The 13,013-nt window shown below is 45.1% G+C and overlaps 1 protein-coding gene across 1 annotated transcript in view; it reads right to left on the bottom strand.

The window, feature by feature from the left end:
* The window catches only part of HIVEP3 (HIVEP zinc finger 3), a 791,497-nt gene that overhangs the window by 269,474 nt on the left and 509,010 nt on the right, over positions 1-13,013 (bottom strand). The window contains exon 5 of the mRNA XM_069623046.1: positions 1,493-1,644. Within this exon, the coding sequence (XP_069479147.1) occupies positions 1,493-1,644 (152 nt within the window). The remainder of the gene's footprint in view (positions 1-1,492; positions 1,645-13,013) is intronic.

The following is a 13,013-nucleotide window of genomic DNA, read 5'->3' as shown; positions in this document are numbered from 1 at the left end:
CAAAAGGATGCCGACCCGTTAACACCATTCCGCCACATTACGAGGTCCCCTCGCAGGACCCGCTCTGCACGTCTGGTTTTACCAGACGTGCAGAGCGGGTCCCGCGAGGGGAAGAGGGAGCTAACAAGGGGCCTGTCGTAATTGGCCCGTTGTTAGCTCCCTCCCCCATTCCCATTCAGCCCTACGGGGGCTGAAATGGGAATGGGTAAGGTCCGGGGCCGGGTTCCTGGAGTGAGGAATTACCGGGCCCTCCCAACTCAGAATGGCCCGGTAATTCCCCATTCTGGGAACCCGGACCCGGACCCGATTTTGGCAGCAGCCATGCCGCCAATAGCGCCATGGCTACCGCCAAAATCGTAATGAGACCCTTTGTGTTAATCAAATATAAAAGCTAATATCCAAAACCCAAGCCTGTAGAATAAATATCCCAACATACCACAATCTGCATTGTAAATACATGCCCAAACTAGGAATTCGCAGTTGTCTACATTTAGAGCAGAATTATCAGTAGAATTGCAACATTATTTGTGAATCCAATATAGCTTTTTCTCTGATGCCAACACTTGTTGATTGTGTTAGAGACAAATTTTGAGTTTTTATTAAAATTAGAAGATGACAAATAGTGATGGTCTGAATGTTTATTTTGATAAAGGTTGCATGTTTGTTAGATTTGGCTTTATAATGGATTCTTGTCTGGATCGTCAATCTAAATAATGAGACAATATTGTGGTGTTTTCTTTTCTGGAGACAAACTGACAGTATTTGTAGGGAATATTGTGGGTGACATCCACAGCGAAAAGTTAGGGGACCACCTTCAATTGTGATTGATTATTTGAAATAAAACTGAAAATTCAGATCAAGAACAGCCTGTTTCTAGTCCCAGAATTTTGGGATGGAGTTGTCATGGTAAAGGTTATTAGATCAGGGGATGTTTCTTTGTTTAATGCATGTTCGAAAAAGTTGCAAAATAGATCAAGTTATTTACATAGTCCAAAGCATGAAAGATGGTGTTCAAACACGTGTTAACAAGATATTAACAGGGGTGAAGTGAGACTGATAACTGTTACACTCAGGCTATTTACACCCAGAAAGAGTAACCATCTAACTTAACAGCAAAATGGTGCATTTTTATTTAGTGAATGACCCAAAACTCTCCCAGCAATTTGCAGTGGCACTTGTAGGTAACAGCAGCATGGCTTAACATTGAATCAACAATTTGCTGAAACAAGAACCTCAAACCTGATATATTGAAGATAACAAATGCAATTTGCAACATATATATCAATATTGAATGCTGTCAAAGACGAACAAGAGGCAGCAACATTTTGGAATTTCATGGTTAACAGAATAAAAGCGAACTGTTAAATACAGAGGCTAGGTCATCAAACTCATGTCGTTAGCCAATCAACATTGCCTGCTGTGTGTGCTTTACCTTCGGAGCTACAAGCTATATGTGTGACGTTTCACTGTGATATTCGTACAACTGGCTTACCCTCCTTCAAAAATCCTGATTCGGGCTGGCTGTGCCCTTTTTGGCACGGTTACCGCTGCCTCATCCTCTGCTTTTCCTCTCTTTTCATCTTCCTTTTCTACTCTTGCTGGTTCTTTACGTCCTTCACTGGAATGCCGGGCCGGCAGATGAACCTGCCCCCACCACCACCAAAAAGAAGAGACAACCACGGATTAAATTTATAGTGACACTAGTAACAAAATCCAAAGGAACAATCACACAATGGGTGGCACTGAGCAACCACGGCTGAAATCAAAGTCTGTAATCATATAGACATTTCTCATGAAGAGGTGACTCTGTTACACTGGGAGTACATGTGTGAACAATAGTTACATTGTGTATTCAAAATGACTGGGCCCTCTGCCTCCCCTTGGCTGTGGGCTCCCTGTGGAGAGGTCACAATTGCTTGATATGTATGTACAAACCTCCAACAAGTGAACAAAGCAATGGTGAACAGTTATAGTGAAATATAGAAATCGTTGTATAAACTGTATAAACTGTGCTCACATCCTCCTTGCTGGGGACTAGAAGCAAGGTAATGAGGGAGTAATATATTCAACAATCCCTATGCAATCCCTGGCCACAGTGGACATGGTACCCGCACAGTTCTGCAACAGAATGGAACATCTTCCCTCTGTCTATCGTAGGAGCTTAAAGTAGCGTGCTGGGTGTCTTGGCTGTTTCTGATTTTGTGATGAGAGATGCTGCTGTGGGGAAAGTCCCAGCTTTGAGAACCAGGTCTACGAGACTTCTGCCAGATGCCCAGCTAGCTGATGCTAGGTCCCTGCGTCAAACCTGCTGTGCTGAGAGGAGCAACAAGTGAGTCAGGAAACCTCAATCAGTGATCCAGCTGGTGCAGACAGTAAGAGTAAAGGAGGTTGCAAAGAGCCACTCACTGCTAATCCGTCTCCAACTTCTAGGAAGTGTGACCTGAGACTGGATAAACTGTGGAGAAGAGAAGGTGGTAGGCACTTCTTCCAAGCCACCTCCCACCTGCCGACTCATGCTCTCAGCGGAGCTCCACAGCACTGTGGCACAGGAGTGGAAGGGCCCAGAGCGAGGAGCTCTTGGCAACAGTTCACACAATGATCCCCCACACACTCAGTGAAGCTCTATGGTATTTCAAAGTGTGCACATTTTTTAGGCCTGGCCTTACATTTATTTCCACCACAGTCTGCAGCTGCGAGGTTGCTTGACGTTCTCATCTCAACATACGGATCGCAACTAATTTAGGTTGTGGGAAGGTTGCTTTAGGGGACTGTGTGCAAGCCTTCATTCATCCCAAAAAAGGAGTTTTGTTGACAACGTGTATATAGTTGCTTTATTGGCTTAGATTAAACTGAAGCACTTACATAAATAAGAGGGTACATAAACATGTTTGCCTTTTCTTATGTGTTGAATTCCCTCTGTTCCTGTATATATACAGTGGGGTTGGCCACTGAATATATAGGTAATGGCACTTGACTTGGAGCATCCAGCTACTTATCTGAAATAGTATCTGGTAATGTAACGTTATGGATGTCATGCCTGCCATCGCAGCAGGTGCTGTGCCATACTGTGCTCCCAAGGGACATCCAGGGAAAACAACACTTCAAAGACAATTAAGTCATTGTAATCTATGTCCAAAATGTGCAATGTTAATTTTTGGTCTGTGGCATTCTGAATGAAGATGTGTTTCTGAAATATTATGAGACGTTTATTGGGGTCTCAGTTTATCTTTTGGCACGATTTACTCCTGTCCTCACGTGCATGCCCGAGGGGATTTCCACGTGCATAAAAACAAGGGAACTAGTTTCATATCCCTGTACAAGTGGGGCCTTAGAGCTATCCTAAAATTGTGTTCATCTTGCAAAAATCCCTGACTAACATAAGATGCTAAAATAAATCCACTTCCTTTGAGAGGCGGATTTCAGAATCCCCCTCCAGACCTTCATAAATCCAAAATTACACAACTGCAAACCTTGCAGGGAAGCTTCGACAACACTCTATGATGGAAACATAAAGTAATGCAGAGCTCTTCATCAATTCAGGTCCCTCCCTGCACCCTCACCAACACCTCCATGTGCCATTAGGCTCCTCTCTCGGAGGACTTGGCAACCATTCTGGCTCTTGAGGTATGGGTAGTGGTGCTGCAGTTTCAGAACTATGGTAAGGTCTGGTGTTAAACCTCCTTCCAGTGACAAGCAAACCCATGAAAGATTTCCGGGAGGGGCACTGAAGTCAGACTGAATGAGCCACCTAATGAAAGCCAAGCACTCTGTAGCTCAGAATTTCCCAGTGTGTGCGAATCATTCCCCACAGGACGACGCCGGAAGAGCAATGCGACAACGTGGCAACTATTTTAATATTCGCAAGCGGATGCCTGGGAATAGTGTCTTCCTCAGGTCTCCATCCAGCTGTACTTGCTTACACCTCACGCTTCTAGGATACAAGAGGGATGGCCCATGCTCAAAAAGAAACCCTGAAGAGTTTCCCTTTCACCCTTGAGCAATCCAAAAAATAGGAGTCGCTGTTCTGTACTTGTTCCAACTGACACCTGTGAAGGATCAGGCAACCTTCTCCTTTTTCACTGAAGAGGATGCTTTGACAAAAGGGTCACCAGTTGGCAAAGATTTCAACTAAAGCAATGAGTACCTGTGAGGAAAAACGGGTTAACTTGTTCCTGCCACCACGCAGAACAGGACCTCATCCGAAATTCCCTGTGAGGTACCAGGGTCATGCTCAAAGAAAGTGCTGCTTGTAACCTACTCAGAGTTAACATCTGCTAGGTAACCCATGTCCAGGGAGATGAGAGGTTGATAGATGGGTTGGTGGTACCTCTTTTCTAGTGTCCCATAAGTCAGACGCTGCTGCATAACCATCTAAGGTCCGCTTTACAAGGAAGAGGTCCATTATGTACCTCTGCCTGGTGGCACCTCTCCCCTTCCTGTACTAGGATCCCGAGGGGTCAGGGTAGTTGAAAGGTTTATCAGTGTGTTCTTTTTTCACTGCTTGGATAATTTTGCATCCAATCTGGGGAGCCTGACAGAATCGTCTCTAGAGAAGGAAGACGCTAGCAACCATATGATGCTGTTGTTGATGGTCTTCCAACCAGTGAGGTAATGCCGTTTTTCCAAAATGTTAGTCCTAGTACACGTTTGGCCATGTCTTACTTATGAAGAGACAGCAGGGGCCAACAGAAACCCTACAATCTAGATAAATCAATTGAATTGACCCTTAACACATGGGATGTGCTCTACCAAAGGCTCACGTTTTTCAGAAAGAAGCTTAATTTGTCAAAAAGACATCATCATTCCTCTCCAAGCTCAAGCATTTTCATCTGGGCATGTGCAGGAGACAAGCATGTTAATTGATTTGTAATCCAAAACGTTTAACGAAAATTGCATCATATAACCTACCTATTGCAAAGAATCCCCACTTTCCTGGTAAAATCATACAACCCATTAAACCCTGTCCTGCAACACATGCACAATGTAATTTCACAGAATAATTCACCTACACATCACCCCATCTCTCCACTTCCCAATCAGCCTGCTCCAACACACCAGCACCTATCCATCATTCTTCTCCATTCCCCACTGCCCACCTCCAGTCAAGCGCCCCACCAACTTCGAAATTGTCCCACACACTCTGCCCCCTCTATCAACCCCATCTGTCTTTCTACCTTGTAACAACCCTCTCACACAACCCCACTGTATTACACAACGTCCTAGCTCCTTACTTCACTTCTCCTCTACCCCACCTGCACATGCTCACTTACACACCTCTACGCCCTTCAGATTTCCACCACCTTGCAGCCAACCCACTTTCCCTGGACACTGATCAGATCACTGTAAACAAGCCTAATTTACCTGCCAGCCCTATATTCCCTCACCAATCCAACCCACTTGACTTAACCTCACCTCCTTCATCCACTACCCTCATAAGATTCCCAATGCTGTCACACCCAAACCTCACCTAGCCATCTATTTTCTCCCATACCAGCTGATCACCTCCCAAATCTCTCCAGACTCTTTAACCTTTGTTAACCAACTACCAACTGAAAAGACACAAAGACGTAGAATTTCCTATAGGGAATCTGGGCATTTCCTGAGGCTCATCTGACAATCACCACACCTTCAACCAGTAATCTCATTCTCACCCAAGAGAAATCACCTAGATACCGACACCGTAGCTCCACATCCCATATGCACCCTTGACACACATGACCTGCCCTCTTCCAATCTTCCATGACACCCTTAAACTAACTTGACTTATCACTTGAACACAGTGACCCAGTTCCCTCAAGCACCAAATAATATAATGACAGGCCCACTACCCACTTACCTCCACGTTCCCACACACAATGTTATCTCACCATGGTTCCCCTCCCAGCTGACATACCCCACCCTTCCACAGAAGCACACTTAGCTCTTCACCCCAACACACATTCCTGCTATTCCTCATCCTACTCCAATCATCAAGCTACTATATTTTCAGATATAAGCAGCATCTGGAGCCTTCTCCCATAGAGTAGAAACAACTGATATAGCCGTTATCAGCACCAGGACCCAGAGCCTAGCAAGCCGTCTCACAACCCACATACACACGCAATCAACAAGGATAACCCACACATGCACACACCACACACCTACTGCACACACAATCATTGCAACACTGTTGCTGCTGTAAGGGCTGACCTTGGCTCTTTGCACTCTAAAATAGCCCCCCTCTCAAGAAATAAATGCACATTGTCATTAAACCAAGTTTATTTCACAACAGCTGCTGGGAGAGAGGTTAGACATCCTTGGATATTGAACTAACCTGAGTCTTCTTGAACCACATAACAGATACAGTATATATACATGTCCAGAACAGTTAACACACCTGCACATCCCCCTAATGTTCCCTTACAAAGTCATCACCCAAAATACAAATGGTTTGGCCCTATACAAGGAAATCCCCACAATCACATTGGCTGCCTTCACTGTGGCACCAGCCACTTAGATATACCATTTTCATAACATTGCAAATTCAAGCCAAACCCTATTCTTGGGTTTCTTTCTGCAAGCCACACAACCCTAACATGGACATACAATACAGTCTTAGTACCATTTCCACTTGGTCACAGACGAGCAGGGCTAAATCTGAAGCACATGATTTATGTAGGGACACTTTATAAGGCTATTGAGAGCTAACAAAAAGGCTCCTTTGATCAGACACTAACTTCTATTTTCCAAACACTTAGACACCCTGAATATTTATTCTTGGTGTCTTCTCATGCCCTTTCATTATGAAGCAACCATTTCAATCCATCAGGCCTCTGGTCCCACTGGAAGGAATCTTTTTCCTGCTAATCTATTTGACTTTCTCATAGGCCTGCGGTCATCTCTGCTCCCAGTCACCCTTTTACAGTTTCAGCCACTAACCCTAGATTGACACTGCCAGGTGGCAGATGCATCTTTGGCCACTCGCTGGACAATTTCCAAGCCCAAACCCTGTGCCCATGCTATTCATTTTATTTCAGATCCAAATAGCCGCTTCCATGTTGTCACAACTGTTCCTCTGCCAATTCCTTGGCCATCCACTCTCCCGAGCAAGCATGTGTGAATTGTATTGTTATGCTTCAGTGTTCAAAACTACTAGATCTGTGCTTTAAATCTCATAGTGCTAAGTTGCTCAATGTGTTCCCATATTATGTTCACACAATCTTCAATATATTGCTTCATGTGTGCAAATCTAAAATGTATCACACTAGACAAAATAATACTAAACGTAACCTTTAACAAACCTCAATGAACTATCCTAGAAACATGCAAAACTGTAACCATATTGCACCCATTTTTAAAACTAAATACGGTGCATGCATGTGAATCTCTTCTTCTCTTCGAGATAAAATCCATCAACCCCAACACTGCTGTTGAGAGCTTATGCGAAGTATTTCCATTGTTTCATGTGATTAAATACTCTTCTCACTTAATGATGCATTATTTGCAAAGGCAGAGATCATAATTCCTGCAACTGAGCAAGATAGCTTAATCAAATGTTGATGGAACCACATTCACCAGTCATAAGTGTAGCACATCTCAACAGGTTTCAAACTGTGTTGAACAATCACCCTCCGATCATTATGAACTGACAATCCTTAAGACACCCTATGACCCAATCCTGCACATAGTAAGCCTGGCCTTACACCACATACATGTATGGTAATTGACAATGATTGGTAGTGATGTAATTAAACAGACACTTGCCATGCACTGTGGTCTTAACACTTAGACTGCTGGGACCTCAATGATTCGCTATGAACATTTGGATATATAGTGTTGCAGTACATAGTATGCCCTATCACCTTTTCATTTAAAACAGTCACTATTAAATATGAAAAAGCATTTTTGTAGGCAAACAAATATCTAATCTAGTAGGCAAAGGGATATTCAGAACTCCTGACTTGAAGCAATCAATCAGTATACTTCCGTTGGTCCCATGGGATGTGCAGGGTTTGTGGAAGGAATGACATTGCAAATGTTACTGGGCACAAAATAAACACTCAGAGGACTTGTGAGTCTGTACTGAAATTGTGTGCACACAAATTGGAACCCCACCTGTCCCTCCACCCACTCTCTCCTGGATGGACTCCCAGAAGTTGTTTATTTAGTATGCACTTATACACAAGTGTTTCAAAGCGCATCCATGCATGGGAGGGGAAGACGAGCAAACGGTCTTACTAGGCAAGGTACATTCAGATCATGAAGGAGAACAGAACAGGAAGTGCATGGGGGGGGCAATAGGGAACAGGTGCACCCAGTCCCGTAGAACATGGGGTCAGTGCAGAGAGATATCACTCTCATGGGTCATAACAGAAGTGCAGTAGTGCTGCAGCAAGTGCAAGGCCCAGGGGCAAGTGCAGGAGACTGATGAGGAAAGCTTGGGACCTGTGAGGCTCTGAGGGATCACCAGGCAGCCAGTCAGTGAAACTGAGCAGAAGTAGAGGAGAGATGAGCGAGAGAGCAGAAAGAGGTGGCTAGCAGGGGAGCAGGAGAGAGAAGGAGGAGGCGAAGAGAAAAGTCTTGAGTTTCCAGAACTTAAGGAGATCCAGCTAGAGATAGAGAGGCAGGGAGGCTGTTTCAGAGGGAGGCACATGCAGTGGCTAAAGATCTGCCCCCAAGTCTCTGATTGGAAAAGCAGCTCACCAACAGAGAGTTAGAGGAAGAAGAGCGGAGGGCTCGGGGAGGACAGTTTTTAGGAAGAGAGTGTTGCAGATAGAGTGGGCCCACGCCCTAGAAAGCCTTGTGGACAATGCAAAGGGTCTTGAAATTAATCCTTGCAGCCACAGGGAGCCAATGAAGGGATTTCAAAGCCAGAGATATGCAGACCCTGGGTTAGCGGCCAAGGAAGGTTTTGCGGTTCTGTTCTGGATGAGTTGAATATGGCAGAGGGTAGAAGAGGGCAGGGTTGAGAAAGAGGCTGTTGCAGTAGTGCAGCTTAAAAAGGACCAGGGCTCTGGAGATGATGAGCCTCTGGGGTAAAGTGAGAAAAGGTAGAATACCTCTGAGAAAGTTCATGTTGAGAGAGTGATAGGAGAAAGGACACCAATTCCACCTGGGATGGGCAGTTAGAGAGAAAGGATGTTAGCCAAGCCAAGGCGTGATCAGTGATGCCCAGGGTGTCATGGTGACGTGTAAGCAGGGTGTTGTGGTTCACTGTATCGGCGGCAGAGGAGAGGTTGAGTAGAATGAGGACAGAGAATCATGATTTGAGAGCAGATCTTCATGGGTGTTCAGAAGGGCAGTGTCCGTGCCTCTGGATGCTCTAAAGCTAGACTGGTGGTCATGGAAGAAACCAACAGATTCAGTATGGAGGGTAAGCTGAGAAATAGCCAACTTCTCCAGGAGTTTGCCCAGGAAAGGAGTGATAGAGATTAGGCGATAGTTTGTCAGAATTTAAGGGTCAGCAGAAGGTATTTTGAGGAGAGGGTGCACAAGGGAGTGCTTAAGAACAGTGGCAAAGGAGAGGTTCAGAGGGCGGCCAAGGCTAGAAAGAGAGAATCAATGTTATCCTTGATGGTTTTGGAGGGACAAGGGTCCACCTGTTTGGAGGAGCCTTTCATAGACCGGACTTGTCTAGTGACCTCCTCAGGTGTGACAGGGGAGAGAGAAAACAGAAGAAGGGAAGGAATGGGGGTGGCCAGGAGTAGTACAAGAGATGTTGGTACATGGGGTGGTAAGGAAGCGAGAGAGGATAGGATATCCTATGTTTTTGAGGTGAATTGTGCAGCCAGGTCCGAGCAAAGGGCTTGGGAGGGTGCAATGGTGGAGGGGGCTGCAGCAGGATTGGCTAGTTCCTTGCAGACTTTGAAAGGTTTGGCTTTCTTATTGGATACCACAGAGATGCAGGCTTGAATAAGGACTCTTTTCTTGGAGCGGATGCAGGGTCTATATTGCCTTCGAAGGAGGCGGAAGGCCAGTTTGTCAGAGGGTGCACCCAGGGAATCCCAATTCTGTTTGGTTGCTCTGCACTTGCATTTAAGGGCAGCCAGTTCGGAGTCGTGCCAAGAGTTGCACTTTTTGGTAGGCTTCAGTCGTATCCTCATGACAGTGGCAAGAATATCAAGAGTGTTGGAAACAGAGAGGTTAAAGTTAGAGAGGGCTGTGTCAGGGTGGGTGTCAGCCGCAGGAGACGGAGCAGAGTAGGTAGCGGCAAAGGCAACTACTGACACTCTTTTTTTCATGGGTCAAATGACCTTGTAGACGAGGGGTAGTGCCGGGATTACCGATGCAAGGGGAGAAGAGAGCTTCAAGTGAGAATAGAAGAGAGAGTGGTCATTCCAGGAGAAATTAGAGCATCCAGGGTGTGGCCAGCGGTGTGTGCGGAGGCAGGTAAAATGACTGAGAAAAACACTGGGAGGGGGGTAATGTGCGCAGAAGACACTGAAAGCGCAGAGGAGGGGGATAGCGGGTGTAGGGCTGAAGGGAATAACAGCACAAAGAAACAATGTGAATTGAGGGGTATGAGGGAGCAGGTAACAAACCAGAGCAGAGGGCAGAGGGGGTAACCAATCACTGTAATCCCAACAATGAACAGTGTGAACACAATAGATTACGAGGGATAGGGAACAGATAGCAGACTAGACAGAAAAGAGGGGGGTGGATTTGTCAACACATTCTCATGAAAAGCAAGGATGTGCACACAGTTAAATTCGACTTTAGCAGCAGCAAGGCAGTCAGGATGTGCACACAGCTAAAATGCCTTTAAATAGCAGCAAGACAATCAGGATGTGCACACGCAAAATTCGGTTTTAAGCAGCAACAAGACTGGATGTGCACACACCTAAATATGACTTTAGCAGCAGCAAGACAATCAGGATGTGCACACAGCTAAATACGACTTTAGCAGCAGCAGACAATCAGGATGTGCACACACTAAATACGACTTTAGCAGCAGCAAGACAATCAGGATGTGCACACAACTTAATACGACTTTAGCAGCAGCAAGACAATCAGGATGTGCACACAGCTAAAAACGACTTTAAGCAGCAGCAGACAATCAAGATGTGCACACAACTAAATATGACTTTAGCAGCAGCAGACAATCAGGATGCGCACACAACTAAATACGACCTTAGCAGCAGTAAGACAATCAGAATGTGCAAACAGATAAATACGGTTTTAAGCAGTAGCAAGACAATCAGGATGTGCAAACAGCTAAATTCGATTTACTTTCACGGTCAGACAGGTATAAAGCATAAAAGTACAGGGGTATGGCAGTGTAGTTGAAAGTCCCGGAAGGACACATAAGAGCGAACAGTCAGTGCCTTGAGGGGACAGTTTATACAGATTGCAGAGGGAGGCAAAGTCCAGAGGTTGATGTAAGGAGGCCAGAGGCCACACTTACGTGAAGTCTGTGGGTGCGATCAAGAAGTCCCAGAACGCCTGGGTATGTAGATCAGCATCCAGGTGCATTATGAGGTTGGCAAAGTATTGGAGCCCATAGCCTCCAGTCAGGACCGGACAGGGACAGACAGGAGCCTTAGGAGGCAGGCCAGCATTTGTGTGCTGGCTATGCTGATTGGCTATTAAAAGGAAAAATCAGGCCCAATCTGTAGGGGTCCTTCACAGGACCTAGGCACTCCAGTGCCTACTGGAGCAGGCGGCCATGTTGGAGGGGGCAAAGAAAGCAGCCCAATGTGAAAGGCAGAACACAATGCACCCGAAAAATGCGGTGCACATGCTTTTTTCTGCTTTTCTTTTTTTCATTTTTTTTTCAAATTAGGAAATTAGGAGGATTGCTGGAGATGCATTACTAAGAGGAGTACAAGTCTGTCATGTTTGGCAAAGGGGAACATGTGCCTGTTACCAGGAACAATGTGCAAGGATGCACCTGTGCCACATATCTCTGGTAAATTTGCAGGATGCACAACTCATATTTTGAGCGCTCTCCACGCATTTCAATGCAAGCCATTGTGAGTCGCCTAGGATTTCCAACTACAGCCTCAATGCATTATGTATTTGTAGTGATCGTTGCAAATAAATATTCAAATACTTTGGCTGATTGTGTGACAATAGAAAATGGATCTTATTCGTTCAGCTGTACTGTGCAGGCTGTATTATGTGCAGCCGACACATTAGCGTTTAGCAAATACGAGACACGTAATGCCTTGTTAGTATCATTCTTTCAGAAGGTTCTAGCCTGGCTTTGGCCCTTCTCGGGGAAATCATTTGGGGGTCGCAGCTGTGACCCCTCAGGTCTCCCTTGCAAGTTATTTTTAAAAAAACATTGTTTTAAATGGAAGCTCCTGGCTGTGGCCATCACCATGCTGCTCTTTGTTTCTGGAGTGGCTGGCTTTCTTGTTCAGGCCTCTTAAAAAAAGGGAGGGTTCCAAAATTGTAACCCTTGAGCAGTGACCCTAAATAAGAAAGAATAGGAATAACAAATAATTTGTCTTTCTGGATTTCTATACAACAATTGCTTGACTCAATAAAGTTTTATTTCAGGCACACTTCAGGGCATGGGTCACTGATTTAGTCTGTTCTTAAACACTTCAAATTCACAATGCAGATAAAAACGTCTAAAAAGCATTTAGAGTAGAATAAGCATCAATTTCGGACTATGTATTTTGCATTTTGCTAGTTGCTGTTAACACATGTTTCTTTCTGCTGTTGTCCCTGTTACGATCATCACAAGTCATTCCATCTCGGTGTCCTCGACCACTTGACAAAATCCTTGTGCCTAAAGCTTGTGTACAGTGTAGAAATGTTTGACCACAGCACATAATGTGGCCCTTGATTTCCTTGTGCCACAATGAATGCTTTGTTGTAATGTGTCTATGTTTCCTATCTCCCTGGCATGCTGTTCAGGATGTTTGTTTGCATGTATGAGGTAACGAGCACCCAGAGAACGGGATGCTGTGAGAGTGCACTGCTTTCCATCCAATTCTCTAAAATCTTTAATACACAGTTATGAAAAAGCAGCTCACCAACAGAGAGTTAGAGGAAGAAGAGCGGAGGGCTCGGGGAGGACAGTT

Source organism: Ambystoma mexicanum, chromosome 11 (genome assembly GCF_040938575.1).
Source record: "Ambystoma mexicanum isolate Mex_15411 chromosome 11, UKY_AmexF1_1, whole genome shotgun sequence".
In the NCBI taxonomy this organism is placed as follows: domain Eukaryota; kingdom Metazoa; phylum Chordata; class Amphibia; order Caudata; family Ambystomatidae; genus Ambystoma; species Ambystoma mexicanum.
This window is presented reverse-complemented; position numbering and strand designations above follow the sequence as displayed.